At 35.7% G+C, this 24,435-nt stretch overlaps 1 protein-coding gene across 3 annotated transcripts in view; it reads left to right on the forward strand.

The window, feature by feature from the left end:
* LOC150107623 (eukaryotic translation initiation factor 5A-1-like) overlaps window positions 1–11,543 on the forward strand; it is a 67,596-nt gene extending 56,053 nt beyond the window's left edge. For all 3 annotated transcript variants that reach the window (XM_090391431.1, XM_090391429.1, XM_090391430.1), the window contains exon 5: window positions 10,457–11,543. In XM_090391431.1, coding sequence (XP_090247557.1) covers window positions 10,457–10,516 — 60 coding nt within the window. In that variant the 3' untranslated portion in view covers window positions 10,517–11,543. The remainder of the gene's footprint in view (window positions 1–10,456) is intronic.
* The last annotated feature ends 12,892 nt before the right edge of the window (window positions 11,544–24,435 follow it).

The raw sequence follows: 24,435 nt of genomic DNA on the forward strand, positions 1-24,435 counted from the left end.
AAGCCTACCAGAATATTCTTGCCTTCCGTCGTTCAAAAGAGAATGCAACTCACCTTCCCTTACCTTCAATGATGCATAAACCATCAGGTAGCATTAGCCTTCCCTGCCTTTTTTGTAAAAACAGTGTCCACACATTTAATGGTCCACCAAAAACTCCTTGGAAAAAAAATTCTGGATGCTGTCAGCAGTTCAGGTGATAAATGATTCCTTTCTCCACTGACTCACTCTATTCACACTTTTTTTTTTTGCAGGTACTCTACCAAACTGGCATTCATTGTTCTTTGGCTTTCCATAGGGCCTGTTGAAACACAAGTAGGAACTTGTCCAATATCTAGTCAAAGTGCAAGCACTTCCTATGCCTCTTATTCATCTGTTCTGTGGACCAGTCTTCTTCACTAAGATTTCCCAGCAACCACAATCTCCAGCTTTTCAACAATACAATGAAAGTGGATTTCTGCTTTCATGACCCCTTGTCATTACTCTGTGCATGACACTAATATGCAATTTTTCTCCCTATGGTGTGTGTGTGTGGGGTCAGTTTCCTAAAATAAATGAAATTGAAAAAAAATGAAGTTTTGGCTATCTTGTTATAATATAAACTACTAAAGAGAATGGAATAGTAAGGCCATTTAATCTAATCACGTGAGTCTCCATTAGAAAATGTCATTTTGCAGCAGAAAGAAAAGTTTACTTACCTCTTTGCGTTGTTGGAACTAAAATACTTCTAGACATTTCTGCAGTTACATTAGACATCATGCGAAGGCTTTGCCTTGATTGTGTCACTGATAAACATGCCATATTTGTGATACTCAGACTGCTGTGCTGTCATTTGTGCATTGATCTGAAAATAGAGCAATATATTGAGAGGTGATAAGAACAGATGATGCTCCCTCAAAGGGGAAGATATATTAGATGTTAGAAAGGAATTGAGATTATCTGGGGGGGGGGGGAATTAAGTTGGGGGGCAGATAGTTGTCAAAAACAACCTTAAAAATATGAACACAGAATGGTTGTAGAAAGTTTTTGCTTCTTTACAAAATAAATTATATGGCAAGAAATTGTGTTCTTTTGTAATTCTTTACCCAGTCATAAAAAAAGAAAAGTTTGTACATGAAGTATATTTGCAACTAGGCTACTTGTATATAGAGACTGATTTCACAATGTTGCCTCAATGTCCCATAATGCATAGCATGCTTCCTTTGCATGCTATGCATTATCAGTTTCCTTTCAAACTATCAGTTCTGTGACATTGACTGGTCTTGTCTAGTTTTCAGTGGTTAAATTATTTTTCCAGTTTAAGAATGAAGACAGAACTTAAATCTGCATGTTGAAAAGAGGTGCTGGGTATTGGACAGGTGACTTTGTAATAGCTTTTCCTGAAAGTGGGGTCTTGCAAAGCATGAATCCTTCTTTAGATATCAGCATGGTTACACTTGTCATGAAGTAATTTGGATGGGAGGTTCTGGTCATTTCAGTACCCAGGCATCTTACTCAGGAACTGAATTCTTAAAGGAAGAATTTAGTGCCTAAATTGACAAATTTTCTTAACTGGATTTGGAACAGCAGTTTACTTCTTGTTACAGATCTCGAATTTGATTGCATCTAGGAAAAGAATTTTCACCCCAGAAATAAATACTCCCACTTGTAATAAAAGAAAGTTTAGGTGCTATAAATTGCAGTGATCCTGATAATTCTCAGGAAATAGAAGCAGTCCTGGTGGTAGAACAAATAAAAAAAAAATTTAAAAAAAAAAAAAAAAAAAAAAAATCACTAAATGATCTCTTAATGTAATTCCAAGAATCTATTATACCAACATCTGACCATTTAGATTCTTCAATGGGGCATGTCAATGCTGCAAATCTTCCCCACTTTTGACTGCGTTAAATTTGTGTGATACTGAAAACCTTTAGGTTTGGTAAATGTTTCATTTCCTGATACTTTCTGTGTAAAGTGTTTTTTGATGCTTGAAGCATTTGCTTCATTAATCACATATTAAAGTCCATCTTTCCAAGTTTGTTCCTAGAGCAATGGTTTTACTCTAGAGAAATTCAGCTTTCTTCTCTATCATTGTCAAGAGCAATTGGTCCTATGGAAGGGATGTGGATGTCAGACCTATATTTATTTCATCTTGCAATCAATTAAAAGAAAGTACTTCAGAACAGTGGGATTCTGATGAAATCGCAATTGCTCTACAGCAGGGTGACTTTTGGGGAAGAAATTTTTACCTTTCCTATCAGAACACTCCTTTCTAAATGAACAGAAATTACTTTAAGAATAGGTAAGAGTAGGACTGGAAAAACATCATCAAATTCCTGCCATGTACCCTCAAGGGGTGTACAGGATATGACAGTAATACATGAAAAAATTACATCATTACTAACTTCCTATCTACAATTTTCCTCCAAATCAGTCTGTTACTTGTCAAGACTCCAACATTATCAGATCTTATATTTCTATCGTCTAAGGCACTTTGTACTGTATCAATCCACCTATATCTTGGTCTTCCTCTGGGTCGTTTTCCTGCCAACCTGGCAGAGAACACTTGTTTTGCTAATCTTTCCTCTCCCATTCTATTTAAGTGACCATACCATCTGAGATTAGCTCTGCTAACGCATTCCTGGATGCTGACAATGTCAAGTTCTTTCCTAATATCCTCATTTTTAATATGATATTGCCATTGATGCCATCTGTTCACGCCTCTAATCTTTCTCAGGACTCTCATATCTGCGGTCTCTAGTCTTTGGTCAAGTGTTTTACTTCTGACCCAGCTCTCAGATCCATAAGTTAAAATTGGTATGAACACTGTCTTGTATACAGCTAATTTAGTGTTCCGACTAATTTCTTTCTTATTCCATATGAATTTATTCAATTGACTTCCCACGATACCAGCTTTGCTGATTCTGTTGTCTATTTCTATATTTAGTTTACCATCTTCAGTAAAAATTGTGCCTAAGTAGCTGAAATGTTTTACTTGTTCCACAGGTTCTCCATTCACAACACAGTTGACATTTTCAATGATTCTGCCTATTTTCATTGTCTTTGTCTTTTTATTGCTGACCTTCATACCATATCTATTACAACAGCTATTCAATTTAGTCAGAGAATCTTGCAGACTTGTAGCGGATTTATTTAGAAGTATAACATCATCCGCATAAAGCAAAGAGCTGACATTAACATCTCCAATTTTGATATCAGGTTTAATACCACATTCCTTCATAATGTGATCCATATAGATAATGAATAACAGAGGGGATAATGTACATCCTTGTCTCACACCAGATTTAACATTAAACCATCTTCCTGTACTTCCTTCAATTCTAACTGCTGACTCACAACTCAAATAAAGACTAAGTATTGCTTGATATAATGCCCCATTGACACCATATAACTGCAGCGTATTGAATAGCTTCTCTCTTGGCACCTTGTCATATGCCTTTTCCAAATCGACAAAACTTAAATACAGATCTTTGTTATATTCCCATGCTTTCTCGACTATTTGTCTTAAAGTGAAGATCTGATCCTGACAGCCTCTATTTGGCCTGAATCCAGCTTGTTCTTCACCAAGCTTTTCTTCCACAATTCTTCTCAACCGTTTCTCAAGTATACTATCATAGATCTTGCCAGGAACACTCAGTAGGGAAATACCTCTGTAATTCTCGCATTCAGTTTTATTTCCCTTTTTATATATGGGTACTATGAGAGCTCTACTCCAATCATCGGGAATTCGTCCCTCTGTCCACTCTTTCTGAACTATGCAGTGCAGCCACTGTAAGACTCTTATACCACCATACTTCAGCATTTCTGGTCGAATATCATCTACTCCTGCTGCCTTTCCACATTTCAAAGCTTTGATGGCTTTTTCGACTTCAAGTATGGATATGTATTCCTGACTGCATGCCTGGTCAGTGTTTTTTATCACTGTGCTGTCATCACTGCTTGTTTCATTTAGCAGTTTTTCAAAGTAATTACTCCATACTTCAAGGATATCTTTTTCTCCTGTTTTCATTTCACCTTTATCATCTCTAATTCCTTTTACAGCACTCTTTCCTCCATTCCTAAGCTTCTTCAACAACCTCCAGAATATTTTGCCACCTTCTTGATATTTATTTTCTATATTCTTGCCAAAGTCCTCCCATGACTTTTGTTTAGCTAGTTTTACACACTGTTTAGCTTTCTTACATTTGTCTCTGTATTCTGTAAGAGTAAAAGCTGACTTATTTGCCAGGAACTTTTGATATGCTTTCTTCTTTTCCTTCACTGCCTCTTTAACTTCCTGTGTCCACCAGGGAGTTCTGATTTTTTTTTATCCTTGCACACAACATTACCACATGCCTCTCTGGCAGAATCGATCAATGTTTCCTTCAGAGTTTGCCACTGAATCTCCAAGGTTTGATTCCTGTTCTCAAACTCTTTCATTTTCTTTTCAATAATATTTCTGTATTTTAGTCTACAGTTCACATCTGAGAGCTGCTCAACTTTTATTCGCTTTAAAACTTTCTTACATGTTATTCTTTTCAATATGAAATTCAATTTTATCCTGCTCAAGACTAAATAGTGATCACTTCCAATTTCAAATCCTCTGTACACTCTGGTGTCCTGCACCAAGGAGAAAACATCACTATCAACAATAACATAGTCAATGAGACTTTTCTTATTCCTAGCCTCTTCTCTCCATGTGAATTTGTGCACATTTTTATGTTGGAACATGGTGTTAGTAATAACCAGTCCATGTCCTGAGCAGAAATCCAACAGATATTTGCCATTATTATTAGCTTTGCTCTTTTCTTCAAATTTTCCCAAAATATTTGTATGTCTCACAATCATTTCCTACTCTGCTATTTAGATCCCCAACAAGGACCAACTTTTCCTTTTTCATTGTGTCAGTTGCTTTTTCTAAAGCCTCAAAAAATTCCTCCACTTCTACCTTAGTAGAACCTTCAGTGGGACCATAGGCACAAATAAGTCTCATTGTCCAGTTCCCCATTCTCATATTTGCCCACATTACTCTACTTGAGACTGACTGCCATTCAAGAAGATTAGCCTCGTATTTTGTGTTGAATACTATGGCTACTCCTTCTTTTCCTTGATTGTCATTGCCTGAATATAACATTTTGTATTTATTGCTCAGAAAGATCTCACCAGTTTTGGTCTTTTTTTGTTTCAGTCACCCCTATTATGTCGATCTGGTACTTATCTAATTCCTCAGCTAGCTCCATTTCTTTGCCATTCAGGCTTCTTACGTTGATAGTACCGATCTTTAACTCTGGTGATGTTGAGTTGGGTTTTTTTTTCAGATTTGTTCCAGTAGCTGACTTTTCGCTGTTCACCCTGGTTCCCTGGCGAAAACAACGGGGGCCTTGTTTAACCGGGCGACGCCCCAGCCGGCATGAAATTTTGTCATGTTGTACCATCATTTTTTATTTTGGTTTAACCAATAAGAATACAATTTGGTCAGCTAAATCCCAAATTGCAGCCCATCCTCGTTCGTTCAGTATCAAAGTAGTTACCCAACAGGGTGCACCACGAGAAGGTGAGGATTGGACATTAGGTCAGAAGCCCTGGTCCGGTTCTCCACATTCCTTTAAAGGCTATGTGGAGGTCTCCTCTCAGTTATACAGCTTTGACCCTTAAGCACCCCTTAATATTACATGGAAGTTGTTACAGGTCAGAGATTATTTTTAAAATCAATATCAGCTCTGAAGCAATCTCCCAACTTCACCATATGCCCAGGAAAAACATATGACTTTAAAGATATGATACCTTGTGTTTTAAATTGCTGACATGTTTCCTTTTGAGCAGGTCGACTTAGATACAAGAATTCCCTATCTTTAATTGGAGAAGGAATTTTACTAGCCTACCCATCAGATATAATGTGAAGAATTTTTGTAAAATCAATCTTGTCAATTAAGGAACCAATTCATGGAAGAGCGCCTTTCCAATCTTTGTAGCTCCAAGTTAGGCATTCTAGTATATTTCTTCAGAATTGTTGTACTTTCCTCCTCTCCAGTATAATGGAAAGAAGCTATGGATATATCTTTGTTGTAAATATGTTATCCCATTTTCCCCAAAGTAAGATAACATGTATACCACAACACTTCCTTAGCTGGATGCTTTGTTTATAGCATTGTTTTTAAATATGGTTTCTGAGGTCATTCTTGATTGTCAGAATTTACATTTCACAGCTGAATTGGTTTTACAAGTTTGTAAAGTTTTAAATGTTAAAAAGATATTCGGTACTAGCCTCGGGAAACTTTCAATATTCCTATTGAAAGTTCCTATGTACAAATTAATTTACCTTCATAGAATAATGTGATTAGAACTTTTGAGGTTAGCAATTGGAAAGAAAACCAAATGTTATTTGCGTACCTGACAACTGTGATAGACCACAGGAAAATACCGAAATGTTTATTTTTCTCATTTAATGCATTTGGTACTGCTTAAACAAGCTCCAAGTACATAATGTACAGATGTGAATTTTCATTGTTATGTGTGTGTGTGTACAAGATCATTTCTTGCTGTTATGTTTCTCTTTGTAAAGCAGATATTTTGAATTTAAGAGCAGGATTAGATCTTTTTTCTCTTACTGCTTTGTTCACTTAAGTTGGAGGGGAAGGGGGTTGCTGATTAAACCATATGAATTAAATCTAAAGATAAATACAATCCACCAGGTATACCTGATCTAATGCATTAACAGTGGCATTGTTCTGGGTCTGAAACTAACATAGAAGGGTACCTGATATTGTGTGGGGAAAAAAATAACTATTTTTATTTACAATTTTATAACTAAATTTGTTAAAATCACGTGTGAACAATTAATGTTACTTATAATTAAAAATTTCTGAAACTGCTTTATATGCATGTGCACATAGTAATAATTTCATTACCAATCTTGAAGGGCAAATAATGTCTATAAATTTGCAAAAATATCAGGTGCTGATAATCACTAATAGGATTTATGGTCCTGATGCAGAATATCTGAAGGTAAATCTGAAATACTAGCCTTGCATAAATTTCATAACTGATATTTTGCAGGGCACTATAAACTATTCATTCTAACTGCTTCAAATTCTTTTAAACTTGCATTACCTTTCAGAACATTAGGGGAAAATTTGTTGATAGTTTTTCACTTGTTATATTATAAATTAAAGATGCCAAGAATTTCTTGGCATCTTTGAATAGATGCCTGAGAAACAAGCAGGTTTCAGGAAAGGTAAGGGCACCAGAGATAAGATATTTGCCTTAGACAGATCATAAAAAATATAAAGAATTTAGACTTCCTCTGGTAATGTGTTCCTTTGACCACTCTGAAGCTTTTGACTGTGTTCAGCATGTGAAACTGTGGAAGTAATGAAAAGAATGAGTTTTCCACAACACACTGTCGGGTTGATGGTCAACTTATATAGGGAGCAAGAAGCCATGGTAAGAAGAGGTGTTGAATTAACTGATTGGCTTCAGGTTGGAAAAGGAGTTAGGCAAGGATGTTTACTTTCTTCTCACTTGTTTAGCATATATGCAGAGGACATTATGCATGAAGCACTGGATAAGCTCAAGACAGGAATTAGGATAGGAGGTAAATTGATCAGTCATTTGAGGTATGCTGGTGATACAGTACTCCTTTGTAATAAGGAAGAACTATGACAAAGCTAACAAGATGAGTAATAACAGGGGACTTCAACTCAGTCCTAGCAAAATAAAAATTATGGTTCTCAAAGGAAATGAAACAGGGAAGCTCCTGAGAAACAACAAGTGTACCTTAATGGAGAAAGAATTGAAGTCAGCAAATTTGAGTATCTGGGTTTCATTATTAATGTGAAAAATGGCTGTTCAGAAGAAGATTAGAAATGGCTAAAACAAGTCCAACTGGTCTAAAATCTGGAAGGATGGATCTATCTCCATGAGAACAAAGGTGAGGATTTTGGATGCAGTTGTTTTTCCAACGACTTATGAATGTTGAGACTTGGAACCTAAAGAAGTCAGATAAGAAAAGGCAATGGCTGCTTTTGGGTGTTACAGAAGGCTGTTGAGGGTTTCATGTACTGAAAGGCATACAAATGAATGGATGTTAGAAAAGATCAGTAGAACTTTAAGGCTCCTTAAAGATATTGACAGAAGAAAATTAAAATAATTTGGACACTTGAAAGGATGGAAGGAGGACTTCTCAGAACAGTAATAAAATGTAAAGTTCCTGGAAAAAGAGGAAGGGGTAGACTGTCAATGAATGGTGTGGAGTGACTGATTTTCAGAGAGTTGACACCTCCAGAAAAACATACAAGACCACATGGCGAGGCCTGGTGTGGTACATCACTGAGCATTGGAGTGACCATGTAGCATCTGTGGATGTTCAGAGTAAGCATACGATATGGTGAAGAAATTCTTAGTTCAATCATTCATCCAAGTGTAAACGGTTTTCCTCTGGGTCTGTGGTTGCCCTTCTCATAATGCATAGCATTATACATGTCGTATCAGTCGTGTGCTTTGTGTTATGGCATACTAAGGCAACTGATGTGAAGTCATTAGTGTCTGTATACAACTATGTAGACACTATTTTTAGATACTTTGCACATGAAGAATTTTCCTGTTGTGAAAATTCTTCATGTGCAAAGTTTGTTTGCTTACATTTGGATAAAGGATGAAAACAAAAAATTTTGGCATCTTTAATTTATTAGGGAGAATTGAAATTTTGTGCAGATCAGCATTAAGCATATATACAAAAACATAATCTTTTATTACATATACAGTTCATCTAGCTGCTAACTGAAATCTTGGATTTCTCAAATCGACTTAAATATTTCTGATTAGTTATTAATTATAGTGAGTACAGGAAAACCTTGTTTAACACAATTAATTAATCCATCAGTTAGTGTAAATTGGGGGGGGGGGATTAAGTATAAGCTATATTAGAGGATAAAATTACCAAAGTTAATAAAAATTAATTGCTTAATTTTTATTTAATGTCTAAACATTTCATTTGAGCTACTTTTTACAAAAAAAAAATTAAGTAAAGATGTTTGAATCATGCTCAACTTTTTCATCTTGTCATGCAATTTGCGATAGCTTTATCAAGATTTCAGTGGACTTTGAAGCTTTGTTCCATATCAGGATCAGCATCAAACAAAATTTCTTTAGCATACTCAATGTGATTGAAAACTAGTTCAAGTTCTTTTGCAGTTAGCTTCTTAGTAGTAACATTCTCTTCTTCATAAGCACACTATTCTTCTAGTTGGAGATTCTTGCTTAACTGTTCTGAATGGGAATAGCAAGGTTCTCACATCTTCATTATCCAGTTCATTAAATCCAAGTTCTTTTCAGCTTGTGCTGATTTCTTCAATAATGTCATGTTGGATTTTGTACATGATGAACTAACATAGGCTTGAGTTCCAAGTCTCCTTCTGCATTGCCTCTTAATAAAAGCATAACATGATCTTTAGATACTTTGTATTCTGGTTGGATACTTCAGTTTTAGCTAGGAAAGTTTTTGTTGGCATACATTTCCAAAAGAGACAAATTTTGTCAACATTGAATATTTTCCTATCGTCATAATCGCCCTCCTGAATTATGCTTTGCAATTCTTCAGAAAACTTGTCTGCAGAATCTTTATCAGCACTAGCAGATTCCCCAGTCATTCTTATGTTGTGCAGTCCAGTTTGATTTTTAAAAGTTTTCACATTCCTCTTGAAATTTAGTCTCTTTCAATGGGATAAAAATATTGAGAGCTTTTGCCTGAATATTTTGGCCAGCCTGGCTGGCCAAGTGGTTAGCATATCCGCTCTCCAGCTAAAAGGCTGTGGGTTCGAATCCCGTCGCTACCGTGGGCATGGATGTTTGTGATTGTCTGTGAAACTACTAATAGTGGTGGTCGGCGGTAGATGCCATTGGTGTAGGTGATGAAGGTAGATGCTGTTACTGGAGTGGTGGAAACGGAGAGTTCTAGAGTAATTGCCCTCCCTAGATGAGTCTAGATTCCTTAGAAGTGTCATGTAATAATAATATTCCCTGTACTAAGAGTATTCTTTTTTGGTTATAATCCTCAATCCAGAGTGATAGGATACGCTCCATTTCGATCATTACATGGCTTCTATTTTGGATGATCTGTTTTCTTAAAGGAGCAGAGCAACTTTTCCTTGCTCTTTGTATTCTTTGCTCTTATTTAATATAGTCCAAATTGTAAACTCACTGTATCCCAGGTCTCGCACAATCATTGTATTACTAGCAGTACTTTTTATGTTTGTTAATGACTTCCAGACACTCACTGCAGATTGGTGACAGAAAATTGCGTTAATTCATTAATCACTTGCTTAAAGCAGGAAATAGTGTCATTTCACTCAGTCACGCTAGCTGATTATCCTGCATATTGAATTCGCGTTAAACGAGGTTTTCCTGTACTGTTCTTATACATTTCTTTTATTGGATATTTCTGTATGTGATACATATATGTGTGTGCTTTTCATTTTATTAGGTTACAGTCCTGTGTGCTGTGGGAGAAGAAGCAATCATTGCTTGCAAAAATGCCAATTAAAGACTCAAGACTATATTGGGTAAAGCAGGGGGGGGGAATGTTGAGGACACTCATTGAAATTGATCACATCCCATTGCATGTATTGAGGAGTTAAAAGAATTCACACTTTCATCTGGTTCAGTTAGTGCTAAATTTTTCATTTCATATAAATTGAAACCTGAATTAAGCCAAAATTAAAATTTTAAATTAGGCTATTTTTATGTATAAGAGTTAAAACTTAATTTGAGGGATTTTCTTTTACTTTTTTCATAAGTTATGAACTACAGCTTCATTATGGGATTTAAATGCTTACAAAGCTGGAAGACAGTTGTTTTTATCTTAAGTGTTGTCAGTCTTGTTTCATTAAACATGGAAAATTCTCAGGAGTTTGTATGTTATAGTATTTCTCATACCCTTCCCCTCAATGTTATTGTACAGAGTGAATGAAATTGATTAAAATAGAATGACAGAAGGGTGCTTTGCACATGTAAGACTAAGTGCACTTTGTGAACTCATAGCTTGCGTTAAATTCTGAAAGTGATGTTTCTAAAAGTTTGTGGGTATCTGACAGATGATCAGACCCTTATGTTGATAGGAAATTTTATATTATATATATAAAGTAAGCTTATTGGTCATTACTTTGCCCTTTTATTCTGTTGCTGTTATTACCTCTGTACAAGTTAGCAGTCTGGTTTAATTTTTTCGTGTTATCTTCCACAAAAGTATCCTAAATGTATATGCTTCGACACTCCTTGAACCTTAACAAAGAAAAAGATTTGAATATAGTAAAAATTTAAATGCAATCTAGCTTTCATATTAATAGATAAACCATTTCTAGATGCAAATAACTTCTGCAAGTGTTTCTCTAATAAGAAAATTTTCTGGTGGCATAATTGACTGAAACTGGTTAAATGGTTCTATAATGTGATGGCATTCCGTGATAGTGTTTAACTTAATTGGTCAAATTTTGTTTCTGATGCAGTGGTTTTGTGCCTAACGACAAAGTTGTATTATTGAAGAGCTGGTATTAAAAAAATCAAACCTTAAATTGTGGTTAGTTTCCTAAATTTGTTACAGACATCAAAAGATTTGAAAAAACTGGTCTTATTAGACATTATATATTTTTGATTTTATAAATGTGTAGTGTGTTTTCCATCTATAAGCTACATAAAAATGGTTAATTGGTAGTGAAAAAAAAAAATACAGAATCATTCAGTTTCATTTAAGTAATAAACAGCCTTGTCTACTCCCTATATAAGGGAACTAAAGGCATTAATGGAATTTTTTTTTTTTTTTTTTTTTTTTTTTTTTTTTTTTTTTTTTTTATATAGAACTAATTTGTATTTGTGAAGACCATTCACTGTCATGGGTAAAATGATTTTTTTATTGCATCTTCGTTATTTAGCAGCAATTCATGCTAAGTTCTTTCTCAGAATAAAATAATTTCTTATGAGAAATCAGGAATTGATCTGATCTAACAACTACAGTTATGCATGGACTTGTTGATCACACACTGAATAAAATAATAATCACAAGGCGCAACCATATTGCTTTCTTAGGTACTTGGGAAGTAAATGCTTGAGATATCAAAAATGAAAGATCTACTTTTGATGTTTCATTTCTTAACACATTCTCACTGGGACATGTTTTATGCTATGCTAGCGTGAATGTGTTATATCATGTACATTGTGTGTGTGAGAGAGAGAGAGAGATTGATTATACAGTCTCGCATATCTGATCACTCACTTGGTGACAGCTGGACCAGGATTTTCCCAAATGGCAAGTTTCAAATGATGTTAGTGATTTTGTGTTTAAATTAAATCTCAGTGACTGTTGAGCATTTCCTGAAAAAATAAAATACTCAGTTATTCAACAAGAAAATGTATATAACAAGAATGAACTTCTCAGCAAATTAGTTTTGTTCTTGCCTTAACTGATAAATGCTGTTCTTCTCAGTATTGCTCACCTTTATAATGCAGTTTAATATTCATAATTATTCAGTAATAGCCATCTTGCACTATAGGCTACTGATATCCTGGCTAAACCCTGTGGATACAATGCTATACTAAAAAAAAAAAAAAAAAAAAGTCGGGGGATGCTATAACAAACTATCCAGAACCATTCCTGTGGTCCCTATGAATTTATTATAGTGAGAGGAAATTCTAGTTAATAAAAGAAAGGAAATTTGTGATCCAAGGTATAATACTGGTAATAATACTTTTTGCGGTGCACCCTGTAGTAATATATACCAGATTTTATGACTAAGTTTCACTCTTCAGATTGGCCTGATGTTTCTCAGGTCACTCATTTGGGTTAGCTCTAAGCACTCTGCACCACATATCTTTTCGAGTTTATATATATATATAACACACACAGTTGACCTTTGAACAACACGGATTTCAATTGCATGGATCTACTTATGTGGATTTTTTTTTCAATAAGTATATTGGAAAAAAGTTTTGGAAATTTGCCATAATTTGAAAAAGCTTGCGGATGAATCGTCCAGAAAGTTAAGAAAAAGTTAGGTATGTCATGAATGCATAAAATATGTAGATACAGGTCTATTTCATCATTTACTACCATAAAATATACACATTCTATTACAATAAACTCTATTATAAAAAGTTAAAATTTATCATAACTTACATTCACAAACACTTAAGGCTATACGTGATGCCATTTGCAGTCTTTAGAGAAATATAAACACATAAAGATGCAATATTAATTCATAACTGCATAAAATTAACGTAATTAATTAGCAAAATAAGGGTCAAAGCTGTATAACTGAGAGGAGACCTCCACATAGCCTTTAAAGGAATGCAGAGAACCGACCAGGGCTTCTGACCTAATGTCCAATCCTCACCTTCTCGTGCTGCACCCTGTTGGGTATCTACTTGGATACTGAACAAACGAGGATGGGCTGGCGATTTGGGATTTAGCCGACCAAATTGTATTCTTATTGGTTAAACCAAAATAAAAAATGATGGTACAACATGACAATTTCATGCCAGCTGGGGCGTCGCCCGGTTAAACAAGGCCCCCTGTTGTTTTCGCCAGGGAACCAGGGCGAACAGTGAAAAGTCAGCTACTGGAACAAATCTGAAAACAAACCCCAACTCAACATCACCAGAGTTAAAGATTGGTACTATCAACATAAGAAGCCTGAATGGCAAAGAAATGGAGCTAGCTGAGGAATTAGGTAAGTACCAGATCAACATAATAGGGGTGACTGAAACAAAAAAGACCAAAACTGGTGAGATCTTTCTGAGCAATAAATACAAAATGTTATATTCAGTCAATGACAATCAAGGAAAAGGAGTAGCCATAGTATTCAACACAAAATACGAGGCAGTCAGTCTCGAGTAGAGTAATGTGGGCAAATATGAGAATGGGGAACTGGACAATGAGACTTATGTGTGCCTATGGTTCTACTAAGGTAGAAGTGGAGGAATTTTTTGAGGCTTTAGGAAAAGCAACTGACACAATGAAAAAAGGAAAAGTTGGTCCTTGTTGGGTATCTAAATAGCAGAGTAGGAAATGATTGTGAGACATATAAAAATATTTTGGGAAAATTTGGAGAAAAGAGCAAAGCTAATAATGGCAAATATCTGTTGGATTTCTGCTCAGGACATGGACTGGTTATTACTAACACTATGTTCCAACATAAAAATGTGCACAAATTCACATGGAGAGAAGAGGCAAGGAATAAAAAAAGTTTGATTGACTATGTTATTGTTGATAGTGATGTTTTCTTCCTGGTGCAGGACACCAGAGGATTTGAAATTGTAAGTGATCACTATTTAGTCTTGAGCAGGATAAAATTGAATTTCATATTGAAAAGAATAACGTAAGAAAATTTTAAAGCGAATAAAAGTTGAGCAGCTCTCAGATATGAACTGTAGACTAAACTACACAAAGATTATTGAAGAAAAAATGAAAGAATTTGAGAACAGGAATCAAACCTTGGAGATTCAGTGGCAAACTCTGAAGAAAACAGTGATTGATTCTGCCAGAGAGGCATGTGGTGAAGTTGTCTGCAAGCATAAAAAAAATCAGGACTCCCTGGTGGACACAGGAAGTTAAAGAGGCAATGAAGGAAAAGAAGAAAGCATATCAAAAGTTCCTGTCAAATAAGTCAGCTTGTGCTCTTAGAGAATACAGAGACAAATGCAAGAATGCTAAATACTGTGTAAAACTATGTGAAACTAGCTAAACAAAAGTCATGGGTGGACTTTGGCAAGAATATAGAAAATAAATATCAAGAAGGTGGCAAAATATTCTGGAGGTTGTTGAAGAAGCTTAGGAAAGGAGGAAACAGTGCTGTAAAAGGAGTTAGAGATGATAAAGGTGACATGAAAACTGGAGAAAAAGATATCCTTGAAGTATGGAGTAATTACTTTGAAAAACTGCTAAATGAAACAAGCAGTGACGACAGCACAGTGGTAAAAAACACTGACCAGGCATGCAGGCAGAATACATATCCATACTTGAAGTAGAAAAAGCCATCAAAAGCTTGAAATGTGGAAAGGCAGCTTGAGTAGATGATATTCGACCAGAAATGCTGAAGTATGGTGGTATAAGAGTCTTACAGTGGCTGCACTGCATAGTTCAGAAAGGCTGGACAGTGGGACGAATTCCCGATGATTGGAATAGAGCTCTCATACCCATATATAAAAAGGGAAATAAAACTGAATGTGAGAATTACAGAGGTATTTCCCTACTGAGTGTTCCTGGCAAGTATACTTGAGAAACGGTTGAGAAGAATTGTGGAAGAAAAGCTTGGTGAAGAACAAGCTGGATTCAGGCCAAATAGAGGCTGTCAGGATCAGATCTTCACTTTACGACAAATAGTCGAGAAAGCATGGGAATATAACAAAGATCTGTATTTAAGTTTTGTCGATCTGGAAAAGGCATATGACAAGGTGTCAAGAGAGAAGATATTCAATACGCTGCAGTTATATGGTGTTAATGGAGCATTATATCAAGCAATACTTAGTCTTTATTTGAGTTGTAAGTCTAGCAGTTAGAATTGAAGGAAGTACAGGAATATGGTTTAATGTTAAATCTGGTGTGAGACAAGGATGTACATTATCCCCTCTGTTATTCATTATCTATATGGATCACATTATGAAGGAAAGTGGTATTAAATGTGATATCAAAATTAGAGATGTTAATGTCAGCTCTTTGCTTTATGCGGATGATGTTATACTTCTAAATAAATCCGCTACAAGTCTGCAAGATTCTCTGACTAAATTGAATAGCTGTTGTAATAGATATGGTATGAAGATCAGCAATAAAAAGACAAAGACAATAGGCAGAATCATTGAAAATGTCAACTGTGTTGTGAATGGAGAACCTGTGGAACAAGTAAAACATTTCAGCTACTTAGGCACGATTTTTACTGAAGATGGTTAATTAAATATAGAAATAGACAACAGAATCAGCAAAGCTGGTATTGGGAAGTCAATTGAATAAATTCATATGGAATAAGAGAGAAATTAGTCAAACACTAAATTAGCTGTATACAAGACAGTGTTCAAACCAGTTTTAACTTATGGATCTGAGAGCTGGGTCAGAAGTAAAACACTTGACCAAAGACTAGAGACCGCAGATATGAGAGTCCTGAGAAAGATTAGAGGCGTGAACAGATGGCATCAATGGCAATATCATATTAAAAACAAGGATATTAGGAAAGAACTTGACATTGTCAGCATCCAGGAATGTGTTAGCAGAGCTAATCTCAGGTGGTATGGTCACTTAAACAGAATGGGCGAGGAAAGATTAGCAAAACAAGTTTTCTCTGCCAGGTTGGCAGCAAAACGACCCAGAGGAAGACCAAGATATAGGTGGATTGATACAGTACAAAGTGCCTTAGACGATAGAAATATAAGATGTGGTAATGTTGGAGTCTTGACAAGTAACAGAGTGATTTGGAGGAAAATTGTAGATATGCAGTTAGTAATGATGTAATTTTTTCATGTAGTACTATCATATCCTGTATACCCCCTTGAGGGTACACGGCAGGAATTTGATGATGATGATGATGAATTAGCATAAAATAAAAATTTTATAATTCATTAGTGTACAGGCTAGGCTACCATGAAGCAATCATGCTGCTGCTTTGTTATCGATGCATGAATCCGTTATACCTGTAAATATGACTTTCTGTTTCATTTTTGATGTCTGATGTTATTAATATGTATAACATCTATGGCATTTTGTATCCTAAGACAATATTGATGTAGTACTGATAGACGATTCATCTTATAAACGGACGACATAAACTTACAATATCAGGTAAGTACAGTACTATAAATATATTTTCTCTTGTGATTTTCTTAATAAAAAAAATTCTTTTCACTAGCTTACTTTATTGTAAGAATACGGTATAAAATATAACATACAAAATATGTGTTAATCGACTGTTTCTGTTATCGGTAAGACTTCCGGTCAACTGTAAGCTATATTAGTAATTTTTTGAAGATGACAGCAAAGCATAGCTTTTTTATAGGCACATGTCTATCAGTCATTCATTCATACTGTGTGTTCTGGTTCTTCCCTTTCCCATTACTCAATAGGATTAGTTTAATACAAATAATCTAGTATCCTATTAAAATGTTGCTGGGGAAAAAATACACTTTATCACCTGGTGCCACCACCTTGTTTATTAGGGACCTGAAGTCAAAGTTCATTGCTTGGTTTCAAGAACAGGTTTTCTGAATTATATAAAATAAATTGCCTGTGTACTGTCTACATACTATTGTACTATAAGTTTCAGTTTTACAGGGTTGAAAATCATACAGCACTTTCATGACAAGCCTAGATCAGTAATATGAATTCCATCCTTGTCGTTTATGAGTAATCTCGTTATCTTCTCCCTCTTGTAATTGACTGTTCACTCAACATCAATTTTCTTGGGTGATGTCAATGTTTTTCAAGGTCCTATTAATACATTGCTCTTTTATGCATTTTTGACCTTTCATTGGCTGCACATCAGATATTTTCTTGCTGATAATTGTATATCCTCCGCTCAACCCAGTCAGTGCATTGCAGTTAGTAATGCAACACCTTTTGATTAAAAAGACGATTTAATTCCCATCAGTATATCGAAGAACAAGGCAATGCTGCTACTGTCATTTTAAACTGTACATGTTGCATTAAAATGACCACCCTTAAAAACCGATCTACCTACCAATTACTAAATTATGACCACACACATAGGCAGATTACAGCCATCCATAGACTTAAAAATGTTACTTCTTGGCCAACAGGCATAACCTACAAACTAAAAACACTACAATTCCAGACCCCCTCCCCAATATTTATAGATTTCCAAAAATCCATAAAAAGGATGTGCCTCTATGCCCAATGGTAGATGGTATAGGCTCACCTGTCTACAAACTAGATAAACATTTAGCCAAAGTGCTCTTCTGTACTACATATCACATTAAAAAAAAAAAAAAGCCATGAGTTTAAGTATACATGATCTCACTCCATCACACTGGCTTAATGGTCAGCTTCTATGTTTCCTCATTCACAAATATCCCACTTAAAGACACCTTGTTGGCACTTTTCTGAACAGAACTTCCTCCTGACAGTATTTTGTTTGGCAGGGAAAATTCTACAAACAAATGGAGGGTGCCCCCCCCCCCCACACACACACACTTAGACATTTGAAAGACTGCCCCAAATTCCTTCCTCCTTTAAACCCACTATTTGACTGCACTGTGTGGACAATGTGTTTGCAAATTGGTCACATGATGTGGACACCTTACACTTTCCCATTTGAAGAGCCAATATCCAAGAATCCAATTTGCAACAGAAATAGAAAGTAACAGTCTGTCCTTATATACAACCTAATGAATCCCTGATCTTCAGTCTACAGAAAACACATGCACACTGGTAGATACATCTGAACAGCACATCCACCCCCCAAAACAATTTGGGACTTTGAAAACCCTAGTCCACCAGGCAAAATTTGCTCATATAACTGCACTCAACACAACTTCACATAAACAATTTTGGCCAATAGGCTCCTGCCAAATACAAAGAATTTTAATGTACTTACATCATCCCATATATATATATATATATATATATATATATATATATATATATATATCCAAGGCGCAGTACTGTCGATAGTCAGCCATATTGCAGTAGGTGCTGTCGCTATGCTAACAATTCTTGTTAGCGTAGCAAGTGCAGAAAAGTTTTTCCAAGCTTAAACTGATTAAAAATTATTTGCGAACAGCAATGACCGAAGAAAGATTAGTTGGTCTAGCAACTATATCAATAGAGGCAGACATAGCTTATAATTTAAATTTACAAGAGCTTATAAATAGTTTTATTGTACGATATCTCCGTAGAGCAAACATTTCATTCATATTATGTAATTGCTTTGCGTTAATGTTTCTCCTGTAATAAAAAAGTAGCAATTGGAGATTTTCTTATATATATTTTTGTCTTATAATCCATCAGGGATGATTTTTAATTGCTTGCCTCAGGGTGCAATCTAATCTGGTGCATACCCTGCCAGGGCATCTCAGAAAAGGTGACCAAGATATTACAAAAGCACATTCTTCTGACCCATAAACCAGTCAGAAAGCTAGCAGCCCTTATCTGCTCCCTCAAAGACCAGCTGTAACCTCTGGAGTTTACCAGGTACCCTTGCAACCATTCTTATTATGGACAAGCGGGTAGGACACCCAACATCCATGTGTGTGTGTATATGTATATATGTGCAGTGGTATCTCGCTAATCCGAACTGTGGTTTGAAAGGAAAAAAAAGTTTTATTACGTATTTTGTGTACTATTATTTTCATTTAATAATTATTTTATTATTATTACAATACAGTGTAACTACTGTGATACACAAAAAAAAATAGGAAATTCAAAAATAATTTGGTTAAAAATATAAATCCAGATGTTGAAATTTCACAAACAAATGTTACGGAATGGATTATGGATTACAGGTAGAACGAAAGTGAATTCCGAATCAAATCAGATAATGAAATAAATATGACGCTGCAAAATGAATTGGATGACGATAAAGAATCAAATAAAATAGTAAAACATGAAGAGACAGTTGTTTTAATATGCGTACGTATAGAATGGGCTAAGCAGAATGGTGCCATTCCAAAAAATTTTATTATTGCTAATCCAGTTCCGAGAAGAAGCAAAAGAAAATCGGTGACTTTTTTTACAAAGAATTTTTTTTTTTTTTTGTATTACTGTATTTTGTGAAACTTTTATGTACAAGAAAGTGATATTTTTTACTCAAATTAAGTTACGTACTGAACTACGCAATTTTATTAAATCAGAATCCTCAACAATACAGGTACATACCAACTAAATTTTTTACTAAAATAAACGTGTGTACTGTATTATTTTTTATAACTTTACATTACAGTAGTAGCTTTTTTCTATCAGTTACTTCATTTATTTACAGAATTAAGATGTACCATTAGAATCTGATTATTTTTGCCTAAAACGCTAGTTATTTTTCTCTCTTGGGAATTCGCTAATCCGAACGGGCAGGGTTTTTATTAGTTCGGATTTGCGAGATACCACTGTGTGTGTATATATATATAAGAGCACCAAGATTACATCCGATTCCACCACTATGGTCACTCAGGATTGGCAGATCATGCCCTGTATGTCTGACAGGATTCATTGGAAAAAAATCCACCTTACTCCACCAAATGCAAATTTAAGTTCGAGAGGCTTTTCTTCGAATCAGCTGCAGCTCTTGTCAACTATACCAAAATAAACAAATTCCGGTTTTTCTTTAGTGTGACTGCATGCACGTGTCTAATACAATTGCATTAATCCCCGATTATGCCGATTTAACTTTAGCGAAATGCGAGGGTGATCTGAAAGGTTCTCGACCACAGATGGCAACATTATGGACAAGATTTTTTTCTGGATACATCTGTCATAAGCATCCATGTGAGATTGCAAATCATTCTATCGAGTAGTTTGTTTTATTTATACAGCTGTCTGAAGCAAAAGTGTTGTCATCACTTGAAATGGATAAAATTGAGTATCATGTAGTTATAAAATTCTTTGTAAAAGAACTTCATAAAAGTGTATGGGCATTCTACTTCGTTTTCGACAATTAAGAAATAGGGCTGAAGAGTTTAAACTAGGCCGTACCAGCCTTGAACATGATCCACGTGAAGGACGTCCAAAAAGTGTAACACCAGAAATCGTTGATCAAGTGCACGATATGGAATTGGATGACTGGCGTGTGAAATTGCTGAGATTAGATAGACATTTCAAAAGAGCGTGTAGGATATATTTTGCATGAAGAATTGCAAATGAAAACGCTTTGCACAAGTGCTTGCTCACAGCAGATCAAAAACGCACACATGAAAATCTGAACAGTGCTTGGAGCTTTTTACCAAGAATAAAATATTTTGAAACGTCGATTTATTAGTATGGATGAGACTTGTATTCACCATTACACACCAGAATCTAAACAGTGGACAGGAGCCGGTTTTTCAGCACCAAATAAGACAGTATGTTCTGTCAGCAGGAAAGGTCATGGCATTAGTGTTTTGGGATGCTAAAGGCATTTTGATTATTATCTTGAAAAGGATAAAATGTTAACTGGGGAATATTCCGATCTTTTAACCAGACGACGAAAAAATTTGTGAGAAAACGGTTTGCAGAACTTAAAAATCATCTTTCATCAGGACTGCACCTCCACAAACGTGTTTTGGTGGGAAAATTAAGAGATCTGCACTATGAATTGTTGGAACATCTACCCTATTCCTCATATTTGGCTCACTCTTTCTTCCCAAAAATAAAACTTCCTCGATGGTAAGCGTTTTTCTTCGAATCAACGAAAACAATCAGCTGTAGGCTATAAGAAACCAGCTATCATGCCTTCCATTAAATTCATTCACACTAGATGCCCTCACTACCCCTAAGGCAAACTATTCCACTGCTCTTAGAGAAAAACGTAGCTCTTACCCTTTCTTGACTGTGAACGAACTTAACTTCCATATTTTCTCCCCACCTTCCATATAACGAAATTTTTCTTCAATTGATATCCTATAACACCCATACCAACTGTCTTAACCAGAGTGTAATCCACATACTCGCAATCTGTCCTCATAATTGAAATGCCATAATCCGGATATCTTTGTAACTCTTCTTTGCACCCTTTCCACAGCTTCTTTATCCCCTTGGAACCCGGGACACCAAATCTGCACACAATAATCCAGGTTTGGTCTCTGAGTTGTATTTGCAACTTTTGCTAAGTGACCTTTGAACTTCAAATTCCTATCCACCAATATGCGAAGATCTCTTGCCTCTTCAGTTTCTTGTAGCATAACTCCGCTAATATAATATGTCGCTGCAGCTCTAATCACCCCAAAGTGCATTACTTTACACTAACATTAAACTGAGAGCCATTTTCGTGTGCTCAAATTTCCAGCCTATTCAAATCATTTTGTACTCAAATTTTAAAATTTAAATAATTTTTAAATCATATTATTTAGATTATATATATACAATGTACACTCCCCATGGGATGCATCGTGTCATGTAATCACGTGTTTTGTCGTCGCTATAAATTGGAGGAATGTGATGATCCCAAGTTAGTGTAACTGTGTCCATATGAAATGGCTGCAAGAAGTGAACTGACGAAGTTTGAAAGAGGTGTGATCGGATACCATGCTACAGGCCTATCTGTTCGGCAAATTATTGCCGAACAGATAGGCCTGTAGCATGGTATATTATTGCAAGTACTACCCGCAGAGGACGACTCACTGAACACGACCGTATGATGCTCTAAGGATATGTGAAAACCACTATTGTTGACTGACACATTTAATACGTAGTTACTGGAACCGACAATTCGGACGTCCTTCATTTCTTTCTCCCCTTCAGCATGAATCGACTATTCTTGGAAAGACGCGAAGCAGGGACCTACAAACGGTGGGCGAACTATACTACTCTATAAAAGTGTCCTAGACACGTCAGTTCACACTTGACGCATGCAAAGCAGATGCAATTTAGAAAACAAAAGCAACCACTCGTGACAAATAACGTTCATTTGGATTGGTTGAAACCAGCTATCTCGCAAGTATGTTGTCAGAGTAAATCGTTAGCTTTAGCAACTATAGCAAACGACTTCCGTGTGAGCTCTGGAATGGATGCTAGTGAGAGAACTATATGCCGTGAGGTGTTTACTCTTCGGTTTTATAATCGTGCTACGGCTCACAAGCCCTTGATTACACCTACCAATACCCACCGACATCTGAAATATGAACACACTGTGATTTGATTATGGATCATGGAAGAGAGTCCTGTGGAGCGATGAAACGCGGTAGGGATATGTCTGGGCCTGGCGAATGCCTAGTGAGTGATACTTAGGAAAGTTTTGTATCGACCGTGAAATTTAGAGGTGGTAGCATAATGGTCTGGGGGTTGTTTTTCCTAGTTTGAAGGCCCATTTGTTTCTGTGTCTGGATCTTTAAACGCCAATTCCTACCATGACATTTTGGAGAATTCCGTTCTTTTCACACTGCGCAACAGTTTGGAATAGGCCCGTTCCTGTATTAGCACGATAATGTACGTGCTCACAAAGCAAGGACCCTAGCTCCGTGGTTTGAAGACATGGAAGTGGAAGAATTAAAGTGGCCAGCCGAAAGCCTCAACCCTATTGAACATTTTTGATAAACTGACACGAAGGTTGCTTGCTAGACTGCTCACCCAACTAACATTCCTCAGCAGTTCACCATATTACAGGAGTAATGGGGACAAATTCCAGCAGCAGTTTACCAGAATTTAATGGAGAGGCTACCCCAAAGGCTAATGGCTCTAATAGCAGCGAAAGGAGGCCTGACCTCGTATTGGCAGCAACGCTGTAGGGACCGATAATACAAACAGTTGCTGTCCGCACACTTTTGGTAATATTGTGCGTGTTTAATAGGGATGAGAAGACCTAGTAATATCAATGAAAATAATCGTCATACAAGAATATCGCCACCACCAGCTTGTTTCGAGCCAAACCATGTATAGTCTTGGCCGGAAACGGGCTGCATAATCATAATGTTTTGGCTCGCTTGCCTCTATCAATCATAGCATTTAAAGAACTATCGGTGGGCAACATTTCGTGGGGCAGAATTCACATACAAAAAAAAAAAAAAAAACATGTTAATCAATACTAGGATGAAAAAGAGAGTCCATGAGCATTACAAAATTAAAAATCATCTACGAGTTAATTAATACCATCAGTGAGACTTTGGTAGTGTCGAAGCTGTTCATTCAAATGCTATGAATTTATGTTATCGTTAATATTAAATTATTTGTTAATAACATTCAACTTTCAAAAATAAATATAAATAAAAGAACCTCAACAAGTAAATCTGTCTATCTGCAATCTGTAAATCTTTGATTTGATTTTTACTGTACTCGAGCTGATAAAATATTTAACATTATGTACTGTTTATCTTTATAAATATTTTATTAACGAAAATTATATTATTCTAGAATAACAATAATTATTCTTCTAAAAAGTGTAATAAAAATTAATTAGATTATGAAAACAAATTAGAGAGAATTTAAGTGACGTCTAGCTTGCACGAGTGGTTATCATACTACTTTTTAACAAAGAGTATGGATTCGAATTTCACCATAGGCATGAATGTTTCTGATTGTCTTTTGTGTAAGAAATGAATTTCATCTCTCCATTTATTTGAGTCCTGAAGTGGCTTGAAGAGTTCCATGTTCTGTCAATATGTGAAATAACTCTAAAAAATAATTTTAAAAATTCTTAGCTCACTCATGGTAGAAATATACAATTTTCCAATCTTTCGTGGGAAGCGAGTAACAAAAAAATTGGGTAACGCCTTTTATCCTCAAGCAGAATAGATCAGTGCGATTTAACCTATTCACTATTTGAGAGATCGATGGTCAATAGTGCA

Source organism: Typopeltis vanoorti, chromosome 4, assembly GCF_054136105.1.
Source record: "Typopeltis vanoorti isolate ZY-2024b chromosome 4, IOZ_Tvanoo_1.0, whole genome shotgun sequence".
In the NCBI taxonomy this organism is placed as follows: Eukaryota; Metazoa; Arthropoda; class Arachnida; order Uropygi; family Thelyphonidae; genus Typopeltis; species Typopeltis vanoorti.